The sequence below is a fragment of the Cnephaeus nilssonii genome (genome assembly GCF_951640355.1).
Source record: "Cnephaeus nilssonii genome assembly, chromosome: 20".
NCBI classification, from domain to species: Eukaryota; Metazoa; Chordata; class Mammalia; order Chiroptera; family Vespertilionidae; genus Cnephaeus; species Cnephaeus nilssonii.
In genome coordinates, this window is record NC_137091.1 from 12856018 (window position 1) to 12880570 (window position 24553).

A 24553-nucleotide genomic window follows, 5' to 3' on the forward strand; every position below is an offset into this window, starting at 1 on the left:
TATTGATAATTAGAAATTAAAATGCTTTTGTTTGCATCCATTATATTTATTGATAATTAGAAATTAAAACTGAGAAATTTAAAAATATGCATTAATTCACTTAAAAATAAAAGTAATAAACCTGTTACATGTTAATGTAAATAACTTATCTTTATTAAAATATTTTCAAAACAAAAACATTTAATGAAGAGTGGCACTGTTTTAAGTTTTTACAAATCTCTTTAATATCCAGCTTAATGAAAGATAGCTGAATTCTCCTATCAGCATCTGCATTCTGTTGCAGTATGTAGTATATGAAGAAACCCCAGCCTCACACAGTATATAGTTAGAAAAGGAAGTATTTTAATAGCCTTTTGAGATATTTGTGGATATCCTCTCCACTGAACCAAAACTCAAGTGCTTTCTTTTTAAAAAAATATATTTTTATTGATTTCAGAGAGGAAGTGGGAGTGAGAGAGAGATAGAAACATTAATGATGAGAATCATTGATTGGTTACCTCCTGCACACCCCCTACTGGGATCGAGCCTGCAACCCGGGCACGTGCTCTTGATCAGAATCAAACCCAGACCCTTCCATCTGCAGGCTGATGCTCTATCCACTGAGCCAAACCAGCTAGGGTTTTTAAAAAATATATTTTAAATATATTTTTATTTATTTCGGAGAGGAAGGGGGAGGTAGAGAGATAGAAACATCAATGAAAATAGAGAATCATTGATTGGCTGCCTCCTGCACGCCCCACACTGGGGATTGAGCCTGCAACCTGGGCATGTGCCCTGACCAGGAATCGAACCCTGACCTCCTGGTTCATAGGTCGACCCTCAATCACTGAGCCACTGGGTCCAGGCATCAACTGCTTTCTTAAAGGTCAGCTGCAATGTAGGATCTGAAACCTTATCAATAAAGTTAATATCCTGTTACATTAAAAATCCACTGGTTTCCCTTGCATTTTGAATGGATCTTTTTTTATATGCTTAAATGATTTTGTAACATCATTCATTGGTCACTTGGAAAATAATTTTTCACTGAGCTATGCAGATTTTCCAAATGTTTAAACCATCTCATTATATAATATCAAAAAGTCACATTTGCTAACACCACTACTGATCTCATCAGAAAATTCTTTAGGTACTGGAAAGCTGTCAACTCACAGGGACAGATACCAGTTTTCCAGAATTCTAATTTTTGTTTGAAAGCTATAATTTTAAACTTGACAACAAATACTATCTGTGTTTTTCTTAAGTGACAAAATCATTTTGGTCATTTTAGAGAAAAATGTCTGATGAATACCCAAGTCTGACTTACCATAGTTTGTCAGCCAGCTGTTATTTCAAGTAAAAAATGATGTTCCGCCCTAACTGGTTTGGCTCAGTGGATAGAGCGTCGGCCTGTGGAATGAAAGGTCCCAGGTTCGATTCCGGTCAAGGGCATGTACCTTGGTTGCGGGCACATCCCCAGTAGGAGGTGTGCAGGAGGCAGCTGATCGATGTTTCTCTCTCATCGATGTTTCTAACTCTCTATCCCTCTCCCTTCCTCTCTGTAAAAAATCAATAAAATATATATTTTAAAAAAAAGATGTTCCATGAAAAACACAGCTAGTTCAACTCACAACTCAAATACACACGTGCTTTTCTTTTGAGAAAACCACCATATTTCACAATATTAAAAAGATGAACACTCAAAGTTTGAGAGTGAATAAAACGAATAATTTTTACTGCTCCAACAAACACATTTTGAGGTTAAATTGGCATCCTCCCCCCCCCTCCAAGTCATACAGTTTGGTGCCAACTGTCTTGATTCATGCTAAGGCACTAGCTATTTTACCAACTCTCAGTGCCAATGTCAACAGTGAAAAAAAGCAACTTATTTCTTAGTAATTGTTTTTAAAAAATATATATTTCTTTATTGATTTCAGAGAGAGAGAGATAGAAACATCAATGATGTGAGAGAATCACTGATGGGCTGCCTCCTGCACGCCCCCCAACCGGGGACCGAGCCTGCAACCCAGGCATGCACCCCGACCAGAATCGAACCTGGGACCCCTCAGTCCGCAGGATGATGCTCCATCCACTGAGCCAAGCCGGCTAGGGCAATAGTTTTGAACTCATCTTCAGATCCCCTGAAGGGATCCCCAGAGGGCCATGAAAGTAGACTTTGAGAACCGCCTCATTGAGTTGATTCCCAGAGAACCAACATGCCACTTAAACATTAGCTATTTCAGCAGGAGTTAAATAAGTTTCAAAATTACTCCACATATCATCCAAGTAAGGCAGTGCATGGGGAAAGTGACAGGGTGCGGTCTACCATATTCAGTTTGGTTGTTAATCCCAAGTCAGACATTAAAAAAAAAAAAAATAAAGTCTAGGAAAATGTTTCCTACAGATCTGATTATGAAATATTTGGCAGAGGGAATCTAATGCAAACCAGATGCTGGAGTCTTGCTGTGAGCAGTTAGTTAGCGCACGCGGCCAAAAGGCTCCCTTAAGTGGGGAGGCCAGATGAGCTCACGCAAAGGCGTTTTAGCAGCTTTTGCCCTGTAAGTGCTACAAGCACAACACTACTCCCTTTTCCACACTGTAAAGTAGTCACACTTTCTTTGGATCTTTTTCTCCTCCAGTCAAAGAGAGCTTATTGAAAAAGACGACAAAATGCACATCCTACAAAATCCACAGCACCTTTAAAACCAATGTGTTCTTCTACCTCTATCATGTATCTGGCTTTAATCTCATGAGATGTATAAAATAAATAAATAAATAAATATCCTCTTCATTTACCACTTTAATGTTTTACTGAATTCTTTACCAGCCTGAAATATCAGCTATTTAAGTACACACACACACACACACACACACACACACACACACACATGAAATCTTGCTTTCCAAGAATCTGTAGGGGTGCAAGCCAATATAAATGATAACTCATGATAATTTACACTACCCTGACAATGTTCTTTGATTTTTGACCATCTACTTTTGTGGATAATCAAGGTCCTTAATTTTTCTTCCCTATGTGTTTATGCTATTTTTTTTTTTTGGTCTCATCCATTCATAAGAACATGTTCCCAAGTATTAGAGATAAAATCAGTGAAAAGTGAACATTCAGCCCTTTCTCATCTTTAATAATAAAAGGGTAATATGCTAATTAGACCGGACATCTTCTGGATGTCATTCCGGACATCCTTCCTGATGGAGCTGGGGCTGGAGGGAAGCCAGCCCAGCTCCTGGGTGCCTGCAGGTGGCCTGAGGGAAGCCAGCCTGGGTCCCAGGTGCCTGCTGGCAGCGGGAGGAGGGAAGCCCAGGGCCTGGGTCCCAGTGCCAGAGGGAAGCCGGTGCCAGCAGCCAGGGGAAGGAAGGCGTACTCTTGCACGAATTTTCGTGCTTTGGGCCTCTAGTTACTCATATAAATCTCAAACTCTCTCTTTCCCCCACACTAAAAAGACATAAGCACACCACTTTCTGGCCTTGCCTTTCTTTGTAGTAAACCTCCTGGTCTGGTTCCATCCTCGGGCCTCTCTCTCAGTGGCCATACTCTACCCACTCTGGGAGACAGAGGATGATTAAAACCCACTTAATTATATCATGTAGTGACTTAAACCAATTCCACCTGGTGGACATGGACACATGGAAAAACTAAACTTCTCATCTGCCTGTCATCTTTGTTCCTAATCCACTGGTACTTCCTGAACAAGGAGTTAAGAATCTCTGCTGTTACATTAATTACATTTAGTATGAAACATGTTCAGGGAGCTACAGGCCCTACCCATTTAATTAATGGACAATTTCAATTTGCATGCCTAGGTTGATCCAAATAATACATTTGAATTCCTCACATTTAATATGAAATTTTCACTACTTGTAAAAGCTGTTGTAGAACTAAACTCCTCTTTTAACAATGGCCAAATTAAACCAATTATACTTTTTATATAGAATTCTTCTTGGACATATTTTCACTTAATAATAAATTATTATTATTATAATTAAAGCAGCTAACAATGTGTTAGGTACAACTGTAGGCATTTTACAAGTATAAACTCATTTAATACTCACACCCGCCCTATCTCATTAGACTTTCATTAACAAATGAAAAATCTATAGCACAGAAAGGTTAAGTTACATGCTCCCAATTACCTACTAGAAGTGGCAAAATAGGGATTCAAACTCAAGTTTATTAAGGATTGGCCTCAGTCCCTTCCATTAAATGGTATTGATTTTTTAAATTATAACATCTTTATTAAAATACTAGAAGCCCGGTGCACGAAATTCGTGCACGGCAGGGGGTTGTCCCTCAGCCCAGTCTGTACCCTCTCCAATCTGGGACTCCTGGAGGGATGTCCGACTGCCCGTTTAGGCCCGATCCTGGTGGGATCGGGCCTAAACGGGCAGTCGGACATCCCTCTCACAATCCAGGACTGCTGGCTCCCAACTGCTTACCTGCCTGCCTTCCTGATTGCCCCTAACCGCTTCTGCCTGCCAGCCTGATCACCCCCTAACCACTCTGCTGCCAGCCTGGTTGATGCTTAACTGCTCCCCTGCCAGCCTGTTTGCCCCCAACTGCCCTCCTCTGCCAGCCTGGTCACCCCTAACTGCCCTCTCCTGCAGGGTTGATCACCTCCAACTGCCCTCCCTTGCAAGCCTGGTCCCTCGCAACTGCCCTCCCTTGCAGGCCTGGTCCCTCACAACTGCCCTCCCTTGCAGGCAGGGTGCCTCACAACTGCCCTCACCTGCTGGCCATCTTGTGTCCACATGGGGGCAGGATCTTTGACCACATGGGGGCAGCTATATTGTGTGTTGCAGTGATGATCAATCTGCATATTACTCTTTTATTAGATAGGATAGAGGCCTGGTGCACGGGTGGGGGCCAGCTGGTTTGCCCTGAAGGGTGTCACAGATAAGGGTGGGGGTTCCCTTGGGGCGTGGGACGGCCTGAGCGAGGGGCCTGTGGTGGTTTGCAGGCCGGCCACGCCCCCTGGCAACCCAAGGGGAGGCCCTGGTATCTGGAATTTATTTTCCTTCTACAATTGAAACTTTGTAGCCTGGAGCGGAGCCAAGCCTGGGGCTCCGGCAGCCATTTCTGTGGCAGTTAATTCACCTTCTACAATTGAAACTTTGTTGCCTTAAGCGGGTGAGCCCAGCCAGGGTGTGCGGAAAGCTTTGCTTCCCCTGTTGCCGCCGGCAACCCTGGCCTGCTCTCTCAAGCTCCATTCTGCCGCCATTTGTTTGAATTTGTTTACCTTCTATAATTGAAACTTTGTAGCTTGAGTGGAGGCTTAGGCCTGCAACGGCTATGGAAAGCTTGGCTTGCTCTGTTACCTGGGAAACCTTGCTCTCTGTGGCTGTAGCCATCTTGGATTGGGGTTAATTTGCATACTCGCCCTGATTGGCTGGTGGGCGTGGCTTGGCTGGTGGGTGTGGCTTATGTAGCGGAGTGATGGTTAATTTGCATATTACCATTTTATTAGAGAGGATAATTCACATGCCATATACTTTACCCATTTAAAGTGTATAGTTCAATAGATTTTAGTATATTCAGAGTTATATAATCACCACCACATTGCATTTTAGCACATTTTCATTACTTCCAAAAGACATCCTATACTCATTGTTTCTCCCACTCTCCATCCTATACTCCTGGCAATGACTAATTGTTCTATCTCTATAGATCTGCCTATTCTGGACATTTTATACAAATGGAATCAAATACTATGTTGTCTTTTGTATCTAACTCCTTTCCACTTAGCATAATGTTTTCAAGGTTCATCCATATTGCAGAATTTATCAAAATCATGTTCTTTTTTATTGCCAAACAATATTCTACTGTATGGATATACCATATTTTGTTCATTCATTCATTCATTCATTCATTCATTATTTGAATGAACTTGGGGTTTCCACTGTTTGGGTTTTATGAATAATGCTGTTATAAACATTCATGTGTAATTTTGTGGGTGGACATAAGTTTTCGTTTCTCTTGGGTATACAACATAGGAGTGGAATTGCTGGGTCATACAGTGACTCTATGTTTACCCTTTTGAGGAACTTCCAGACAGTTTTCCACATCGACTGCACCGTTTTACATTTCCAGCAGCCAGTGTATGATGGTTTCATTTCCTCCACATCCAAGTCTACACTTGTTATTATCTGTCTTTTTAATTATAGGCATCCTACTGGGTAGGACGAGGTATCTATCTCACTGTGGTTTCGATTTGCATTTCCCTGATGGCTAATTATGTTGAGCATCTTGTTATGTGCTTATTAGCTATTTGTATATTTTCTTGGGGCAAATGTCTATTCATATCCTTTTCCCATTTTTTAATTGGGTAATTTATCTTTTTATTATTGAGCTGTAAGAGTTCTTTATATTTTCTAGATACAAGATCCTGATTAGATATATATTTTGCAAATATTTTCTCTCACCCGGTGGGTTGTCTTTTCACTTTGTTTTTTCCATTTTCTTGATGGTGACATTTGAAGCACAAAATTTTTAAAATTTTGATGAAGTCCAATTGATTTATTTTTTGTTGCTTACACTTTTGGTGTTATATCTAAGAAAGCTCTGCCCAAGCCAAGGTCATGAAGATCTACTCCTGTTATAATTTTAACTCTTAAATTTATTTCTAACTTTTCTTTAGTTGCAAATTAATACCACACTGATAGTACAAACACCAACACCCCATTTCCTTCCTTAGTACCAAAGTGCTTTTGTAGTTTAGGACTAGTCTAGCCTATGGCCAGAAACTTTTTGTTCATGGGACTGTAATTTCTAGTATTAAACAAAGGCTCACCTATGGAATGTCACAGTGCCACAAATTAAGGAAATGTCTAAGGATAAAACTACCCTCCTTGCATTTTATAATCATAACTAGAGAATAAGCCTTTACCATGAAATTTAAACTTAAGCAATCTCTACAATCATATTCATAAGCTTAACTCTTTGGAAAATATAAATCTAATCGTTGCACTTATAACTACTGAGACATGTCCACATGCTTTCATAGGATTCCTGTCATGCTTCCAATATAACCATGACAGAGAAACTATAACTTAAGAAACAGAATTTAACTCAACTGAGATTTATTGAGGGCCTACTATATGCAAAGCATTATAGGAAGTGCTGAGATGACTAAGCCACAGTTCTTAACCTCAAGGTCATAATTTAGTAGGGATTAAGAAACAAAACAAAAAGGTAATTATGGTTAGAGTTAGTCTTCATGCAGGACCCTTATGTCCTGAAGGACTTAATGAGGGCATACCTCTCTCATTCTGAGGCTCAACAAATCCCTTGTCTCTATTCTGTGATCTAGGTGTTCCAGCTCTAAATCACAGAGACACTCCTGAAAAGCTATGTAAAAATTTTATTTTTATTTTTAAAAATGATATATGTAAGGGAGCGAGGCAAGTTGCAGAAAGTCCTATATAACATACAAGTCTTCCTGTAATGTAAGGAATACCTTTCCTCACATGAATCTTTGTTTGCTCAAAGCAGGACTGCTCCCCACTGTTCCCTGTGGGACATACCAGATGGTTTCAACATTTAGCTTTTTTGAGTACCAAATGCTTTTCTGTGGGGCTCCTTTTTAATTGTGTAGTTTCTGAGTTACATCAAAACCTGATTCTTTTTAAAGCTCCAATAAAACTGAATGTGCATATGTCTTCTAATTTAACACGAGGTAACTAGTTTCCAGTCCTCTCTTAAGACATATTGGCACCCAAATCTACATTTCTCTGTTCTTTGTGCTTGCAACTCCCCACTTCTAGCATGCTAGAAACATCCTGTTGCTTCAGGTCAAATCAATGTTTATTTGATGGAATCAAAATTATGTGCTCTTCTACCAGAAAGAGAAATTGAAGAATATTTTGGTTGAGTTGTGTGGTTTATCCACAGTACCACATTCTGGTTTAAATGATTTCATCACTCGGTCAAGAGGCTGCCACAATTTCAGTGGTTTTGTAGTCACAGTCAATAAAGTAAAGGAAAAAACACACAGACACTATTTACTTATATTCATGACTAAGCAAGTCTTGAAGGGAGCAGTTAGAAAGTTGCTTCAACAACTTAAAAAATGCACACAAAAATACTAATGACAGAAACCATTTATTCTGAACTAGGAGAAGCAAAATAATCAATAAGGTTGTGAAAGAAGTTTTTGTCTAAATCAACTATGTCAGCTACTTAAATCCTATTTTAGGCACCTAAGATAATAGACTTCACTTTAAAATTCTTTAGAAGATTTAGAGTAGAACAGATACTTTCTTTTTATGTCTTTTGTCTTACCTTGTGGCAACAAGAGGGTAGCTGTGACATGGTGATGCCCAGGCATCCCTTGTCCATGGCATGCAGTCATAAAGCAGCAAATCCTTCTCAGTCACAGCCATGAGAACAGGTCTCCACTGTTGTCTTCCACCATCTAGTTTTGCCTGTTACAATGGTGAAATCCAGAAAGCAGAGCTAACTATAACGATATGTAATTATAAAAGTCCATTCAGTGGTGGTCTGACATAGCAGGTCTCGAGTCTCATTTGTTTCCCCATCCATATTTTCTAAACATCAGTATTTTTCAAACTTTCAATAACAAAGAATTTAAAAACCTGATTTAAATATTAAAAAAGAAATATTTTACATTACAACCCAATACACACAAACATATATAAATAACTGAATGTAAAAATTTCCAAAACAATACAATCCCTATATTTTATTCAGTGTACTCTGATCATTTATATTTTCAGTGTATTTTAACACTGATTCTTCAGCTCACAATCATCACAGTGACAGATGGCTTCAAGGAGAATTCAAATTGATGCATTTTTAGTCTCTTAAAGAGACGTCTCAGAGCCCCTTTTCATTTTCTTCTCCTTAATGACTCTGAAGATAATCTGGGCATGTTAGAGTACCTTAAGAATACATTTATAATATGACAAATGGCCTAAGTGGTTCTGTTCTGTGTTACAACAACTAACACTCAGACTCTTTTCTCCTAGCTAGAGCCCCCAGCTGATTCCAGGAGTGGGAAATGAAATCCACCCAGTGAAGTGACCCTTGTTCTACTTTCAAAATTCAAGCAAATTATTGTAGAAATAATTATACTTGTCTTATCAGTGAGCCCAAATTTTCTAGGATTCTGTATTAGTCCATAGGTAACTGTAATGTCTGGAGGGAGAATGCCATCTCGAAATAGGTTCTCTAGATTCTTACATTTTGGGGTCACAGGTATCCCAAAGGGATTTCTAGTTTATGTTCACTACTAAGTCTTTGTCTCTGAAATTGTTATGGATAATATTTCAAGAGGGAAAATAATGTAACATCTATCTTCCCAAAGGGTTAAAATGATAATCTGATTTTTAAAAAATTAATGATCTCCTAAGTTGTAAGAGGGAGATTTTGAAGGCTAGATCAGAGTATATGGATTTGGAAAACCTAAATGAAATGTATTTCTTCCCAAGGAAGATATTTTAGGCTCCAAAGGAAAACTGCTAATGTCAATAGAATATTCAATTTCAAGATAGAAAACTTTTTATTCAATTAAAATAATTTAAATAGTGTTTATTCTTTAGCTCTCTTGAGTCCTTAGATTTTGGAGAATACCTTTTCCCTTTTCTACTTACCATTGGAGAATAAGAAAGCCTCAATTTAAGTCATTCTGTTTGCCTATTTGCCTTAACTTATAAAGATACTGTTTGCTTTTACTGGAGTCAAATGCTGCCTGCTATATATAGCCTGTGTTTTCAGTTGTGGTATCAGTGCAAGCAGCCTTGGGGCTCCACTATTGAGGTTATGGCTGGAGAAAAAAGGGACACTAATGTTAGGGTTTTTATTTGCTTGTGTTTCAACACCCACATACCCATATGCCTGCCAAATAAGACCCTTCTGCAAATTTTATTTTAGAATAAATAGAGTTGAATAGCATTAAAGATAAAAAAATACTAATAGTTATTACTCATTCCCTAAATCTCTTAATCTTATAAATCTTTTTGACAAGTGATGTACTTCTGTTCTTTATTTATTTTTTATAATAGAAAACACAGAGCAAACACTAAATAAACCATTTCACTAATACTACTTTGAGTCTTTACACATTTGGGGAATTATCAGGGACCAAGTAGGAACTGTGAGAACAAAGTTTTCTTTGGCTGTCTTGGCTTTTCTAACCTATACTCAAATGCTTAAAAATACTGATTTTATAGATAATTAATGTTCCCCCATTTGGTGCACTTAAAGAAAATTCCCTTTTAAGAATATAACCAACTAAAAGGTCAACTATCAGTCACATAAAAATCAGTATCAATAAAGGACAGAAGTCCCTTTGCATAGAACAGATTAGTATTTATCAGTTACCAAATATCTATATTATAGGTTTCCCCTGTCTTAAGCAAACTCAATTTATGACAACGTGAAATAACAAAAAGGATAAATTACGGAGAAATCATTTAAAGTTAAATGATCCTTTCTTAATTTATTTGTCCCAAATGACTATGTTTTCCAAGTACAACTGGAACGGTTTCATTTATATGCAAGCTTTTCAGGAGATGCACCTCTTGCCAATAGGTGCATCTACATTTAACAGGCTATATGATCTGAAATTATCTTGACTATTTAAGATAATTACCTACATTTAACAGGCTATATGATCTGAAATTATCTTGACCATTTTCCCACTCATAACCAATCTTAGGTCAGAAAAGGCTTTGGTATGTACCAAGTCCAACCTTTATGAGATACATAAGCTCATAATACTTCTGAGAAATGGTATCCACTCTTGCTTCAACACCTTATTCTGAGAGTGATATTTAATTTGGGTAACCCAAACAACTATCTCAGAAAAGTAAAAATCAAGAGTATTTTAGAAACAGTACTTTGAATTAGTTCAGTAGTACTATTTTTATTTTATTTTATTATTTTTTAACCACCACTAACCCTGGAGTTCTCCAATTAGATGCCACTATAGTTCATGATAAAGTATATTTTTGAAGATTTATTCTGGATCATTCCTATCCTTTAATACAATAGAATGTGCTGACTTTATGAACAGTCCTTTCAATGCAGAGGAAAAGAACAGACATTGCTCTAGCACAGAGTCAAAGCCAAGGGACTATAAAGCACACTTGGGTGTTCACTGTGCAATCAGTGGTACTATTTTTAAAGTGGCTGAAACTTTTCTTCTTAGTATTATTTCCCAACCCTAAAGTTGTCTTCTTAGACAAGATTTTATAATGAGTGACTTGTTTGCTTGCTTTTTGTATGTATGTACAGAGACAAAGAAAAAAATTACTGCACTTGTACTGTAATACAAAGCATGAGGCTAAGTTCTCTGGTGGCAATAAAGATTTAGAAAAAGTGTGCTCCTGTCTTCCAGGAGCTCACAAATGAGTGGAGGAAACACACATAATATGATTCATAAAAGACAGACTACTGGCCGGTTAGCTCAGTTGGTTAGAGCGTGGTGCTAATAAAAGACAGACTGATGAATTGGTGGCTTTATTTTTCTCCGACTTGTCTGTATGTAGCATAAACTATGTTAAGTTCACTTAAAAAGTCTGGCAACTCTCAAACACTGCTGGGAATCTAAATTAGTTCAAGGCTGATGGAAGGCAATTTGGAAATATTTACCAAAATTACAACTGCACATACCCTTTGTGGTAGTTTAAAAATATGTCCTGACTGGTTGCTCAGTGGTTAGAGCCTTGACCCGCAGACCAAAGGGTCTCAGGTTCGATTCCCGGTCAAGGGCAAGTACCTCGGTTACAGGTCCCCCAGCCCTGATGGGGGCACATGTGGGAGGCAACCAATCCATGTTTCTCTTTTTCTCCTCTCCTCCCTCCCTTTCATTCTCTCTAGAAATCAAGTGCAAAAATATCATCTAATGAGGATTAAAAACAAAACAAAACTAAAAATATGCGCACAAATTCTTTACTACTCTTCCCCTTAAGAGGTGAAGCCCTTGGGTGTAGGCTGGTTGGACTTAGTAACTCAGTTCTTATGAAGAGTAAAGCAGACTAGAGTAGAGGTCATAAAAGGCATTGTAGCTTCCATCTTATTCTCTCAGATCATCACTCTAGGGGAAACCAGCAGCCATGGTTTTTTTTTTTGGTTTTTTTTTTTTAATATATTTTATTGATTTTTCACAGAGAGGAAGATAGAGGGACAGAGAGTCAGAAACATCGATGAGAGAGAAACATCGATCAGCTGCCTCCTGCACACCCCCCACTGGGGACGTGCCCGCAACCAAGGTACACGCCCCTGACCGGAATCAAACCCGGGACCCCTGAGTCCGCAGGCCGACGCTCTATCCACTGAGCCAAACCGGTTTTGGCTAGCAGCCATGTTTTGAGGACATTCAGGCAGCCCCGTGGAAAGGCCTGATGACTTCTACAACAGGCAGCAAGAAACTGAGGCCTCCTGTCAACAGCCATGTGAATGAATCGTGCTGGAGGTGGACCTGCCAACCCCGGTCAAGCCCTCAGATGACTGCCACCCTGGATGACAGCTTGACAACAGCTTCATGAGGGATCCTGGGCCAGAACCACTTAGGCAAATTGTAAACAGATTCCTGATCCTTAGAAACTGTGTAAGGTAAATGCTTGTTATTTTAAAGCCACTAAGTCTTGGGGTAATTTATTATATAGTAACTAGAAACCCGTTGCACGAAGTTTCGTGCAATAGACTTTCACCTGGCTGCCGGCAGCAGTTTTCCGCCAGCACCAGTTTTCCTCTGGCCACCCGCCGATCAGAGCGCCTCCCGCCAGCGCGATCGGCTACCCCGAGAGGAACTCCGATACGGGAGGCGCTCCGAGGGTGGCCAGAGGAAAACTGGTGCTGGCGGAAAACTGCTGCCAGCAGCCACGCAATCGGCCACCACCAGCGTCTTCCGCCGGCCCCATGGGTCCTTCCGCAGCGTTGGCCTAATGGCCGGTGGGAGGAGCGGGAGTCAGGGACTCGCGAGTCCCCGCCACCCCGCTCCTACCGCCAGCCAATCGGCCACCCTGAGTCCCGCCCCCCCGCGCCTCCAGCCGGCCCAATCGTGGGCGAAGCGGAGTGATGCAATTTGCATATTGCCTTTTTATTATGTAGGATAGGTCATTAATACACCTGTTGACTCAGCACTTATGGGAGTATCTTACAGATAGAGAAATATCCCCTACTCTCTGAATTGTCATTATCCAAACTCAGGAACTTATGTAAATTTCTCCATAAATCCTTTTCTGACCAAAGTTTTAATACTCACTAACACAAACTTATGAACCAAAAATATTCAGATAGGTGGGTCCCCTTGCTACCTGATTTATCTGAACTCAGAACCAGAGTTTGGACAGTACATGTTTAAAGAACAAACTACAAGGTTATTCATTGCAGCATCACTGATAATGGCAAAAGACGATAATAAAATTGGGAGTGTGCTTATTTAGCTGCAATCACACAAAGGAAAAAAGAATGCCCTCTATTCATTGATATGGAAAGATCTTCAGGATATATTGTTTAATGAAAAAAAGAGCAAGGTATAAAATAGTGTGCATAATATGCTATCTTCTTTCATAAGAGAGGAAAAGATGGATATATGTTCATATTTGCTTTTATTTGCATAGAGAAACTCTCAAACAAATTATTAGAAAGTAATGAAATTGATGACCTTTCTGGGGAATTGGGAGTGGGAACTAGGCGGATGGGGGACAGGAAAGAGAATAAGACTTTTCACCTCTTAACTTTTTATTCTGACTTTTGAACTATGTGAATTATTAGCTTTTAAAAATCATGAATATTTCTACCATTGCTGAAAGCACAAAAAATTGCAATTCAATGGTGTTTTTCAACTATTGCATAAAAAATAGAAACAATGGTAAACATAACTAAAAGACTAAAACTTTCATAAGTTGTAAGTAGTTATACCATGATTTTCATTAGTTTCTTCTCTGTCTAGTTATTCTAATTATGCTCCCTAAAAATGATCACATATCTAAATATATATAGTTCTTAAGTTTGTGTTAGTGAGTAATATAATTCTATGTTCTAATTTATTATAATTATTATTTGAAATGTTCAAAAATTTCAGAGCTGAGAAAAACAGATTAGAATCCAAAATGGTCCACAATACAATCACTGAAAGTTACCAAACAAGATTGCCAGGCCTCACAATAGATCTACCAAATCAAAACTCTTTTGAGGTGGAAGTGGGATGAGGGGGGGGGGGGGGGGGCGGGAGGGAGGCGGGGGTAGAAGGGCAACCTGGGAAACTGTATTTAAAACACAAAACAAAAAAACAAAACCACCCTGGGTTGATACTGCCTGCCTGCCCCCTTGCACATACATCAAGGAACCAGGATTCTAAGAGATGAAGGCACTTTTAAAAAGAGCTAAAACCAGTGAAAATCAGAACTAGCACTTGAACACTCTTCTTTGAACCCCAAGTCCAGTCTTCTTTTTTCAAGTCCTTCTGGCTCAGCTGGACAGTGCAAGACCCAAAAGAAAAAGTATGCACCATACATCGCATAGAACTTTTAGTCTCCCTTACGTCAAACTTGGATTAAGTTCTTCCTTTCCCTTCGGCCAATAGCCACTTAGGTTCTCTTGTTTCTCTTCATTTTTCAGTTGGGGGAGACATTTGTCTAATGGCTTGTAAAATACTTTGTATATTTTATACTTTTCCCAGAGCAGGGGACTAAGCCTGCTGTTCCTAAAACTCTGTCAACAGACTAAAGTAGGGGTTGGGAAACTATGATTTGTGGGCCAAATGCAGCCCATTACTTGTTTTTGTAAATAAAGTTTTATGGAAACACAGCCACACCTATTCATTTTCATATTGTCTATGACTGTTTTATTGCTACAATGGCAAGTAGTTGTGACACTATCTTGCCCTTTACAGAAACAGTTTCCTGATACTGTTCTAAATCATGAAAAGTATTCTCTGTCATTAAGAACAGAGATGATAAATAAGAACCTCTTTTAAGTTTGTTGTGATGATGATTATCATGATGGTCTGTTCTTCTGGTGGAGGTGATAATTAGCAACAAATAGCTAAATGGTAGGGAGGATAAACAAAAGATCTGCAATCCAGACGTCCAGACCTGACTGCATGATCAATATGAAATGGGGGAACCATCCTGGCTGTGAATGGCAACCCTGCCCTGCCGCCCAGCCTACCTGTTCTGCCAGCCAGGCAATATGCTTGACCTCCTTGCTGCCTCCTGCTGTACTGGTTGCACCAAGCATGGCGTTGAGTTCAGCCAACACCTGTGGGAGGAGAGCCATAATGTTGGTGTGGATAGCTACGAACCAGGAGTGTGCGGTGGCTGTATCCTTGCAGCGTAGGATCAACGTGTTCCTGCTATCGGGAGAATGTAGCTCTATCAATCTGTGTGGAAAAAGAAAACGAAAAAGTGAGCTAGATCAGAAGTCATCAAACCTGCCAGGGTTTAACACATTATTGGGAATCTATTTTAATTTTAATTTTACATTCCAGAATAGAGATGCTTTCTCCTAATTCCATAGTTTTCTCCAGTTCCAGAGAAAACCACATATGGAAAGATAATCATCAGAACGACAAACTGTTTGGGTCTCCTATTTCAATGTGTGAAAATAATAACTTAAGATGAGGGAACCTGTTGTATAGTCTATAATAGAACACTTCATTTTGTCTTAATTTCCATGCCAAAGAAATAGAAAGAATGCTTGTTGAATCTGATGGGCACATTGTTAAAGAAGGAATAGATATTTAAAAAAAAATATTTAGAAAATACCTTTAGAAAAGTATTGCTAGGTGAGTAAAACCTACCACCAAACAGTGAACTGAAATTTTGTGTGTAATAAAGAAAGAGAAAATAGTCGAAGAATATGATTCCTTATGAAAATTTACAACTGTTTTTTAGTGTTTGAGTAACATTATATAATAAATCATCTACTGAGTCACAGTAGTAAAACAATGAAGAGCTCTTCAATTCTATGACTATTATTTGTTAATGCTCAACTGAGAACAATTTACATACTTCAAAAGAAACCTTCAGGAATTAGCTAAAATTTTTTAAAAGTACATTGAACAAATTCTGTACACAGCAATTTATTGGGTACTGTTTTGTGTTTTGGCCAAAATTTTTGTCAAGATGACTTTAAAAAGTCAAATAAATGACTAATATATATACACACACTGCTGTGTTCTAACAGTTCTTTCAAAATGGAAAAGAAGAAGCTCTTAGAAGTGCTTCTCATGGTAGGTTAGAAATTGATGAATTGCCACTGTCTTTCTAAAGACAGTTTTTGCTGCCTTGAAGTACTGCCATCAGATCCTACAACTCCTGCCAAAGATAAGCAGTTTACATGTATACTGGCATTTCTTTTTTAAAAAAATTTTTGATTTCAGAGAGAAAGGGAGAGGAAGAGAGAGATAGAAACATCAATGATGAGAGAGAATCATGGATCAGCTGCTTCCTGCACACCCCCTACTGGGAATTGAGCCCTGACAGGAAATCAAAACGTTACCTCCTGGTTCATAGGTCAATGCTCAACCACTGAGCACCATCGGCCGGGCTACACTGGCATTTCGGCCTTTAAGCTTGTATTTCTCTCATTTGCCAAATATTTAAATTTGCCACATTTAATACGGCAAATATTCACTCTCATTTGAACACTGGTTAGTCTATCTTTCTTAAACACACATTTATTGAGCACCACTCTACATACCAGATATTGTGGTAGATATTGCTATTGGTGATACAGAGATGAAAAAATAGTCTCTTCCCTCACTGGGTCTCTCTAGTCTAATGGGGAAGGCAGAAAATTAAACAACTAACAATTACAGGTTATAAAAAGTGCTTCTATTAAGGACTATGAAGGCTACTATGAAGTTCTTATCTAAAAGAGACACTCCGAAGATGGTAGTGGCAAAGCAGAACTGCAATGGAGCCTCTCTACCTCTGGGCACCTCCCTCAAGCAGCTGTTATGCTATGACACAGGTTATAAACACATCTACCTGCACCTATCTACTCACCCACTCACATGCCTTCCAATGGAGTTAGCCATCTAGTAAATCAGCAAGGAGCATGACTGCTGGATCACATATGGTAAGACCTTGTTTTGCTTTGTGCGAACCTGCCAAGGTGTCTTCCAAAGTAGCTGGATCATTTGACATTTCCACCAGCAACAAATAAGAGTTCCTGTTGCTCTAGACCTGGATGGGTGGCTCAGTTGGTTGGAGCGTCCGTCATCCTATACACCAAAAAGTTGGGGGTTCAATTCCTGGTCAGGGCACTTATCTGGGTTGCAGGTTCAATCCCCAGTTGGGGTACATGAGGGAGGCAACTGATCAATGTTTCTCTCCATCGAGATACTTCTCTCTCTCTCTCTAAATCAGTGGAAATAAATCCTCAGGTGAGGATTAAAAGAGTTACTGTTGCCCTGATTTTAGCCATCTTAATAGGTGTGTAGTGGTATCTTATTGTTTTGATTTGCAATTCTCTAATGACATATGATGTTGAGCACTTTTCATATGCTAATTTTCCACCTGTATTTCTTTCTCTTCTGGTAAGGTGTCTCTTCAGATCTGTTGCCCATTTTTTAAATTGGGTTGGCTTCTTATTGTTGAGCTTTAAGAATTTGTTTATTTGGATACCAGTCCTTTATCTGAGCTGCATTTTACAAAGGTTTTTCACCCATTTTGTGGCTTCTTTTCATTCTCTAATGATATATGATGGTTAATTTTATGTGTCATCCTTAACTAAAGAATGACCAGATCACTGTTAAAACATTATTTCTGGGTGTATCTGTGGGTGTTTCCGGGAGACATTAGCATTTGAACCAGTAGACTACGTAAGAATGGCCTTCACCAACTTGGGTGGGCACCATGCAATCCACTGAGGGCATGAATAGAAGAAAAAGGTGGAGGAAGGGCAAATTTGCTGTTTGCTTGAGTTGGGACATCCATCTTCTCTTATCCTTGCACATTGACACTCCTGATCCATGGGCCTTTGAACTCAGACTGAATTATACCGCTGACTTTCCTGTTTTGCCAACTTGCAGACAGCAGATCATGGGACTTCTTGGACTCCATAATTGCATGAGCCCATTCCTAAAATTAATCTATTTCTATCTATCTATCCATCCATCCATCATTTCTATTGTTCTGTTTCTCTGGAGAACCCTAATAAACAGTGCCTTTTATAGAGCAGAAGTTTTAAATTTTAAGAAAGGTCAACTTATGAAATTTTTCTTTTATGTACTGTGAGTTTGGTGTTGTATCTAAGAAGTCATCAGGAACCTTTAAAAGGAATTTTTTAAAAAGCATAATCCTACACGCTCATAGAGAAAAGAAGAGAAGCACTACAAAATTTTGGAAACTGGCAAGCAGACAGAGGAGTTAAATGATGTATCAGACCTAAAAAAAAGTGGGGAGAGCCAACTCCCAGCCAATCCATGGTGTAGAATCCCAAAGAGGCTGAGAAATTGGAGGCACCAGGTACCTCTGACAGTAGGAGTAAAGCACACAGGTAAAATAAAGGGTCTGGCTGAAAGCCTGTTTCAGCTTTCCCCACACCCAGAGGCCAGTGAGTACCCCACCCTCAAACCAGCAAAAGGTTCAAACTCACACTCATCTCACCTAACTGGGTGGAAGCGCCGGTGATGTCCTTAACTCGGATCCTCTACCGAGCTGATTGCTTTCAAAAGGGGCTAATTATGCCTACCTGGCTGCTTTGGTACTCCCTGTAACCAGCTTAACATCCTTTAGACACATGCTAAAAGTTCAGTCGTAAAACCATGACAAGAAATTTCTTTCACTCCTCCTCCTGGCCTACTTAGCACTACAGATAGGAATCAGTTCATCCTTCTCTGGGTACAAAACGTTCACCTTCTGAAAGGCCTTTTCACCTCATACAGTTCCTGACAGTCTCTCAGACACATCTCCTTCAACAGCCTCTGAACTCTGAAAATCCTAACATGAAAGACCCTAGTTATTAATAACTGGGGGAATGGAATTAATAAGTGGTGTAATTCAGCGGTGTAATTTAGCTTTCACTTTCCACTAAGTCTGTTATAAAATAAAATTAAGCTTGATTAACAAAGTCCAGTGGGCTGGAAAAAGGTGAAAAGAGGCAATAAATTAGCTCTCAGGGCAGGATCACTGGTTTTTCATGAAAAGAGAAATTTTGCAGTGTTTTTAAAAAAAGAGATTGTGAAATAGCAAATTAAATGAGAAGAAACAGAAACAAAACTCCAAAATTCTGATGGTTTTAGGATACAGAAGAATCTGCCTTTGAAGAGGAAGCTCCCCTACACCTGATAAAGGGGATAACGTATTTCCTAAAGCCTATTGCTGTTTTAAAAGAAAAATTCATATGAAAACTCTCCTAACAAAAATTTGGAGGCAGTCTGCCAGTAATTGTTTGGGTCCACAGGAGAGAGGAGGAAACAGCTACAGTATGAACAGTTTTGGCTTCTAGTCAAACCACTGAGGATTTCCTGAGAAATGCAATTCCATTCTGATCATAGGAATCAAATCAATATTTAGATACACAGAAGCATAGGATTCTATAAGTCTAACCTGCTTATTTCTTCTGTTTAGTAAAGTCTTTGATATAACTTATGTGCTCAATTCAGTAATAATCATATTGTTTTATGTGTCATAAAGCCAAAATTTACCTTTTACATGGAAAACAGCCAATGTGAAGATGAACAAGACATTGTGAACCAACTCTAGGGAAACAGATGCACGTTTCCGAAAAGCAGTGTTTAAGAACACCTTGTCCTTGCTAAACTCCACACTGCCTACATGGCTGTTTGCTAAGGAATGGGCTCATGTTCTCTCCCTGAACGTCATCATTATTTATTTAGCTTTCACTTTCCAGAATTAACTGTTTATAACTATCAGAAGCATCTAGTGAGGTCTTGAGAACACAAGGTGGAGGAAGAGAATAAACTTCCTCCTCCTTATTTACTCATTCTGATGGTCAGCACTTTTTTTTCCAGCTCTGGTTAGTGAATATGAAACTAAATAAAAGTAGTAAAACAGAAGAAAAGGATGCTTTCCTCTTGTGTCAAATACCTTTTTCATTTAGAAGGTAAAAGATGAACCACAAAGAGATTCCTACATATCCATCAGAATAGTTTATATTGAAAAGACTGACATCACCAATGCTGGCAAGGATGAGAAGCAACAGAAACTCCTACACTGGTGGTGAGAATGTAAAATGGCACAACCACTTTGGGAAAAAGTCTGGCAGTTTTTTAAAAACTAAACATATACCTATCCCTTGACCCAGCAATTCCACTTCTAAGAATTTACCCAAGAGAAATGAAAGTGTATGCCCACAAAAAGAGTTATGGAAAAATATTCACAATAGCCCTGGCTGGTTTTGCTCAGTGGTTAGAGTGTCAGCCCACAGACCTAAGGGTCTCTCTCTCTCTCTCCCTTCTTCCTCCCTTCCACTCTCTCTAGAAATTAATGCAAAAAATATCCTCAGGTGAGGATTAAAAAAAATATTCACAATAACTTTATTAATATCAGCTCCAAACTGGAAATAACGCAGGTATCCATCAATACAAAAATAAAGATAAAATGTGATACATTCATACAACACAATACTACTCAGCAACAGAGAGAAAGAATTATTGATACATGCAACAAGATGGACGAATCTCAAAAACCTTATGCAGAGCAAAAGAATTCTATCACAAAAGAATACACTTACATAAAGTTGTAGGATAGTTAGAACTAACCTAATACTAGAAAATCAGAACAGTAGTTGCCTTGGGAAGTGGGAGAGAGAATTGACTGAGAAGGGGCACAAGAAAACTTTCCAGGATGATGGTAATGTTCTATATCTTGATAGGCTTGGGTTATATAATTGTATGCATTTGTCAAAACTTATGATTTATGCATTTTATTGTATGTAGATATTGGCCCAAAAGGGGGGGGGGAAACCTATAAAAAACACTGAACTCTAGTTATTTATATGCATGCTTAAGTATTTAGAGGAAAATATATTAATGTCTGCAATTCACTCTAAAATGCATTTTATAAAAACTGAATTGATGGATCGATGGGTGGGCCAATCTGTGATAAAGCATAGAGTAAAATGTTAATGGTAGAATCTAAGTGGTGGAAAAATGGGCACTAACTATAAAATCCTTTCAACTTTGCTACGTGTTGAAAGATTTTCATAATAAAATATTAGGGGGAAGTGAAGAATAATGGGATGATGAGAAACCACATGCCTACCTACGGCTTAAAAACAGATTCCAAAGTATTTTCCAGATTAGGGAACATCTAAGCCTATTTTTTTGCTCAGAGTTTTACAAAAGACTATGGAAGATAAAGATTTTCAAACAGAAACACAGTCAGCTAAATAAAGCTGCAGTTTGATAAGTGTCTTGATGACAGATGTCCTGATGAAACTTATTTTTGCTGTTCCTATATAAATTGTGAATTTTTTGCATGGTTTTAAATGTTGCAGCTGTGTCACCTGCCATGACACTTCCCTTGATCAAGTGGAGATAAATTTAAGGGTCAAAAGGTCCAATTGATTTCACAGATATTATCTTATTTATCCTTGAAGTAGTTCTAAAGAATATAGTTGAGCAGGTATTAGTCCATTTTACAAACAGAAAAAAAAAAACCCAACAGGATGACAGAGAAATTAAGGGACTTATTTAAAGGGTCCCTGGTTCAATCCAAGGGCTCATGACTGGGTTGTGGGCTCGATCCCGAGTAGGGGGCATGCAGGAGGCAGACAATCAATAATTCTCTTTCATCATTGATGTTTCTATCTCTCTCTCCCTCTCTCTTTCTCTCTGAAATAAACAAATAAAATACTTTAAAAAAGAAATTTAAAAAGGAAAGCAACAAAAACAATACAAATATATCAGAATATAATTTTAAAAGTGTATAGACATTTTAAAGACTTTTTAAAGATACTATTTTTTTAAGAATCTACTATGTGCTTGCCTCTACATAAAGAGCTTCATATTTAATCTTTACAATGAGTTAATTATTGTGTTTTTGGGTGTGTTTTTTAACAGAAGAAGATATGGCAGTTTATGGAGGTGAAGGGACTTGCTCAGACCCTTCCTTTGAGCAGGTACCTAGGTGGGATTCAAATCAAGGTCTGTCTGATTGCAGAGCTCAGTCCGTTAGGGCATATCATACCACATGTTATAGAGCAGGAGCTTTAATGTCCCTGTGGTCTAAAATGCCCAAGAAGTCACTCAGCTACTTGCTATCTTCTATGACCCATTCCATCTGATCAGGTACCTGGCTCTGCATTCAGACTGGAGGAGACCATAAAAGTGAAAGCTCATAATAAAAAGTTTAACCTTAACTATGTCTTTGGACAAGTTTATCTCTCCCCCTCCACGCCCGCCCCCTCCCCCCAATTCCCTAACCTAACACTAGGTTTACCAGTACCACTTCATGGAGTTAATGAAGACAAACTCATAGAAAACAAATGTTTATAGAACTAGGAGGGACATTAGAAATTATCCAATTCAACTCTTTTATTTTACAAACGAGGAAACTAAGGTCAAGAGAAGCTAACTTGCCAGGGTCACATAATTAGTTGATAGTGAGATCTATAATGCAGATCTCTGACTCTTTACACACCCACAGTATAAGGAATTTACATCTAAACAAACATTTAAAAAAATTCTTTAGTAAAATGTTTTCAATTACAAAGTAATGCTCATAGTGAAAAAAGAAAGGTATAAAACGAAGACCAGAAGTCCCTTCTTTCCTTCCAATCCCATTTCACTCCCAGGAGTATCCACCATTATGCTTCTTGTCTGTTTGCCCCAAAATTTTCTATATATGTACTGTACACATATGTATGAAGTAATTTAAATATGGAATGCCAAAAACTATTCTCTTATCTCAGACTGATGTTTCCCTCTGTGAAATTTAGTCAGTCATGTTATTGCAAAATGATATTGCAACATGTCTTTAAGTACGATGTTCTGCTTAGGTACAGCTCACCTGTTCTCCAGATCCGGCATGCTTAGGTTTCTAGCAGCAAAGCACATTTTGAGAGGAATGACCTTCCTGTCCTTGGTGCTGTTCTGGTGTTTTGGAGAACCAGAGTCCTCACTGCCACTAAAGCTTGGTGACTGGGGAGCTGCACCTTCCCATGGCAGGTCTGATACTAATGATGGCTTCTTGATATATGGCGTTACTTCTCGGATGAATTTGACTATGAACAAAAATCAAAGAAGGAGGTTAGCATTTTTGCTTCCTATAAAAAATGACAACTAAAATGCACACATTCATGCAATATCTAGCATGAAGTAAAAAACAAAGCCAAAAATACTAATTTAAAGAGCCAGCATACAGAATCTTAGTATTGGAGGGTCCTTTAAGGGCATGTAATTCAAATGAAATAGCATTACTCTATTCTAAAATCTTTAACTTCTGAGCGTATGTATGTGTTGTTCTGTCTTCTTAGGACACTCCTTCCCCCCTTGGTCTGCCTGATCAACTCTACTCAAGAGTCACCTCCTCAGCAGCAGTTTCTGTCTCCTCTCTCCAGGGTATTACCATTACACCTCTTCAACAACATCCTCTTAGAACCCTGGGTTGGAATCCTTTGCTAAAACTTCTGTTCCCCTGCTGCCTGTTGAATTCCCCAAGGCAGGGATTATGATTTATTCAATCTTGGCATCCAATTATCTAGAACAGTGTCTGTTCAGCAAATGTTTCAATAAATGAGTGAAGAAACAAATGAATAATTAAATTCTTAAATTGTCTCAGGAGTTGACCAGCCATGAATGAATCTCCTGGTGATAGATTCAGTAGCTCCTGAGATAGCACCACCTACATTTAGATGAGTCAACATATAGAAACATCTTGAAACTTTCACTCGTTTTTTCTATTTACTGAAGCCATATAGAGCAATCTCTTCCACATGAGAGAATACGTTCAAATATCTGAAGATGAGATGATCTCTCTCTCTCTTCACTGGACTAAGCTAAGTACCTCTAGTTCAATTTGATTCAATTCAATCAACATTCTTAGCTACCTACTAAGTGTCAAGCATTAGGAGAGGCCCTGAGAAACAAGAACAAATGAGGCATAGACCCTGCCCTCAAGGAATGACAAGTCTACTAAGGAAGACAACTGTGTAAACAGATCATTACAATTTTGAAAACAAGTAAAAACAAGTACAAAAATAAGCATATTCAAGGTAAGGTATTTCCATTAATGGTAGCCCCAATATATAGCTTTTAATAGATGGGAAACTTTTTTCTTTTAAGTTCAATTTTAGGAATTATATAAAATACTTGAGCCCAGGGCACAAATTCGTGCACACTGAAAGGAAATTAATTAGAAGAAATATTTTAATATTGCTATTCATCCTTTTTCTATAATAGAAGTGTCAATCAAATTCACGATCGACAATGACAGATGGAAACACACATGTGAGATTGGCGCCAGCGAGAGCTTTATCTATCTAGATAAACTTGCTTAATTAGACCTGCTTTCTGATTTAGCTAAACCTTTTCCAGCCCAGTGAAGCACCCCAACTTCTCTTTCAGGTAATTGTCAGCAACACAGCAGTAAACATCAACATGAAGCAGATTATTATTGT

At 38.6% G+C, this 24553-nt stretch overlaps 1 protein-coding gene across 1 annotated transcript in view; it reads right to left on the minus strand.

Annotated features, from left to right (window-relative positions):
• Positions 1-24553, minus strand: part of SNTB2 (syntrophin beta 2) — an 82497-nt gene that overhangs the window by 20968 nt on the left and 36976 nt on the right. The window contains exons 2-4 of the mRNA XM_079799962.1: positions 22945-23158; positions 15131-15341; positions 8273-8415 (exon numbers count right to left, since the gene is read on the minus strand). Coding sequence (XP_079656088.1) covers positions 8273-8415; positions 15131-15341; positions 22945-23158 — 568 coding nt within the window. The remainder of the gene's footprint in view (positions 1-8272; positions 8416-15130; positions 15342-22944; positions 23159-24553) is intronic.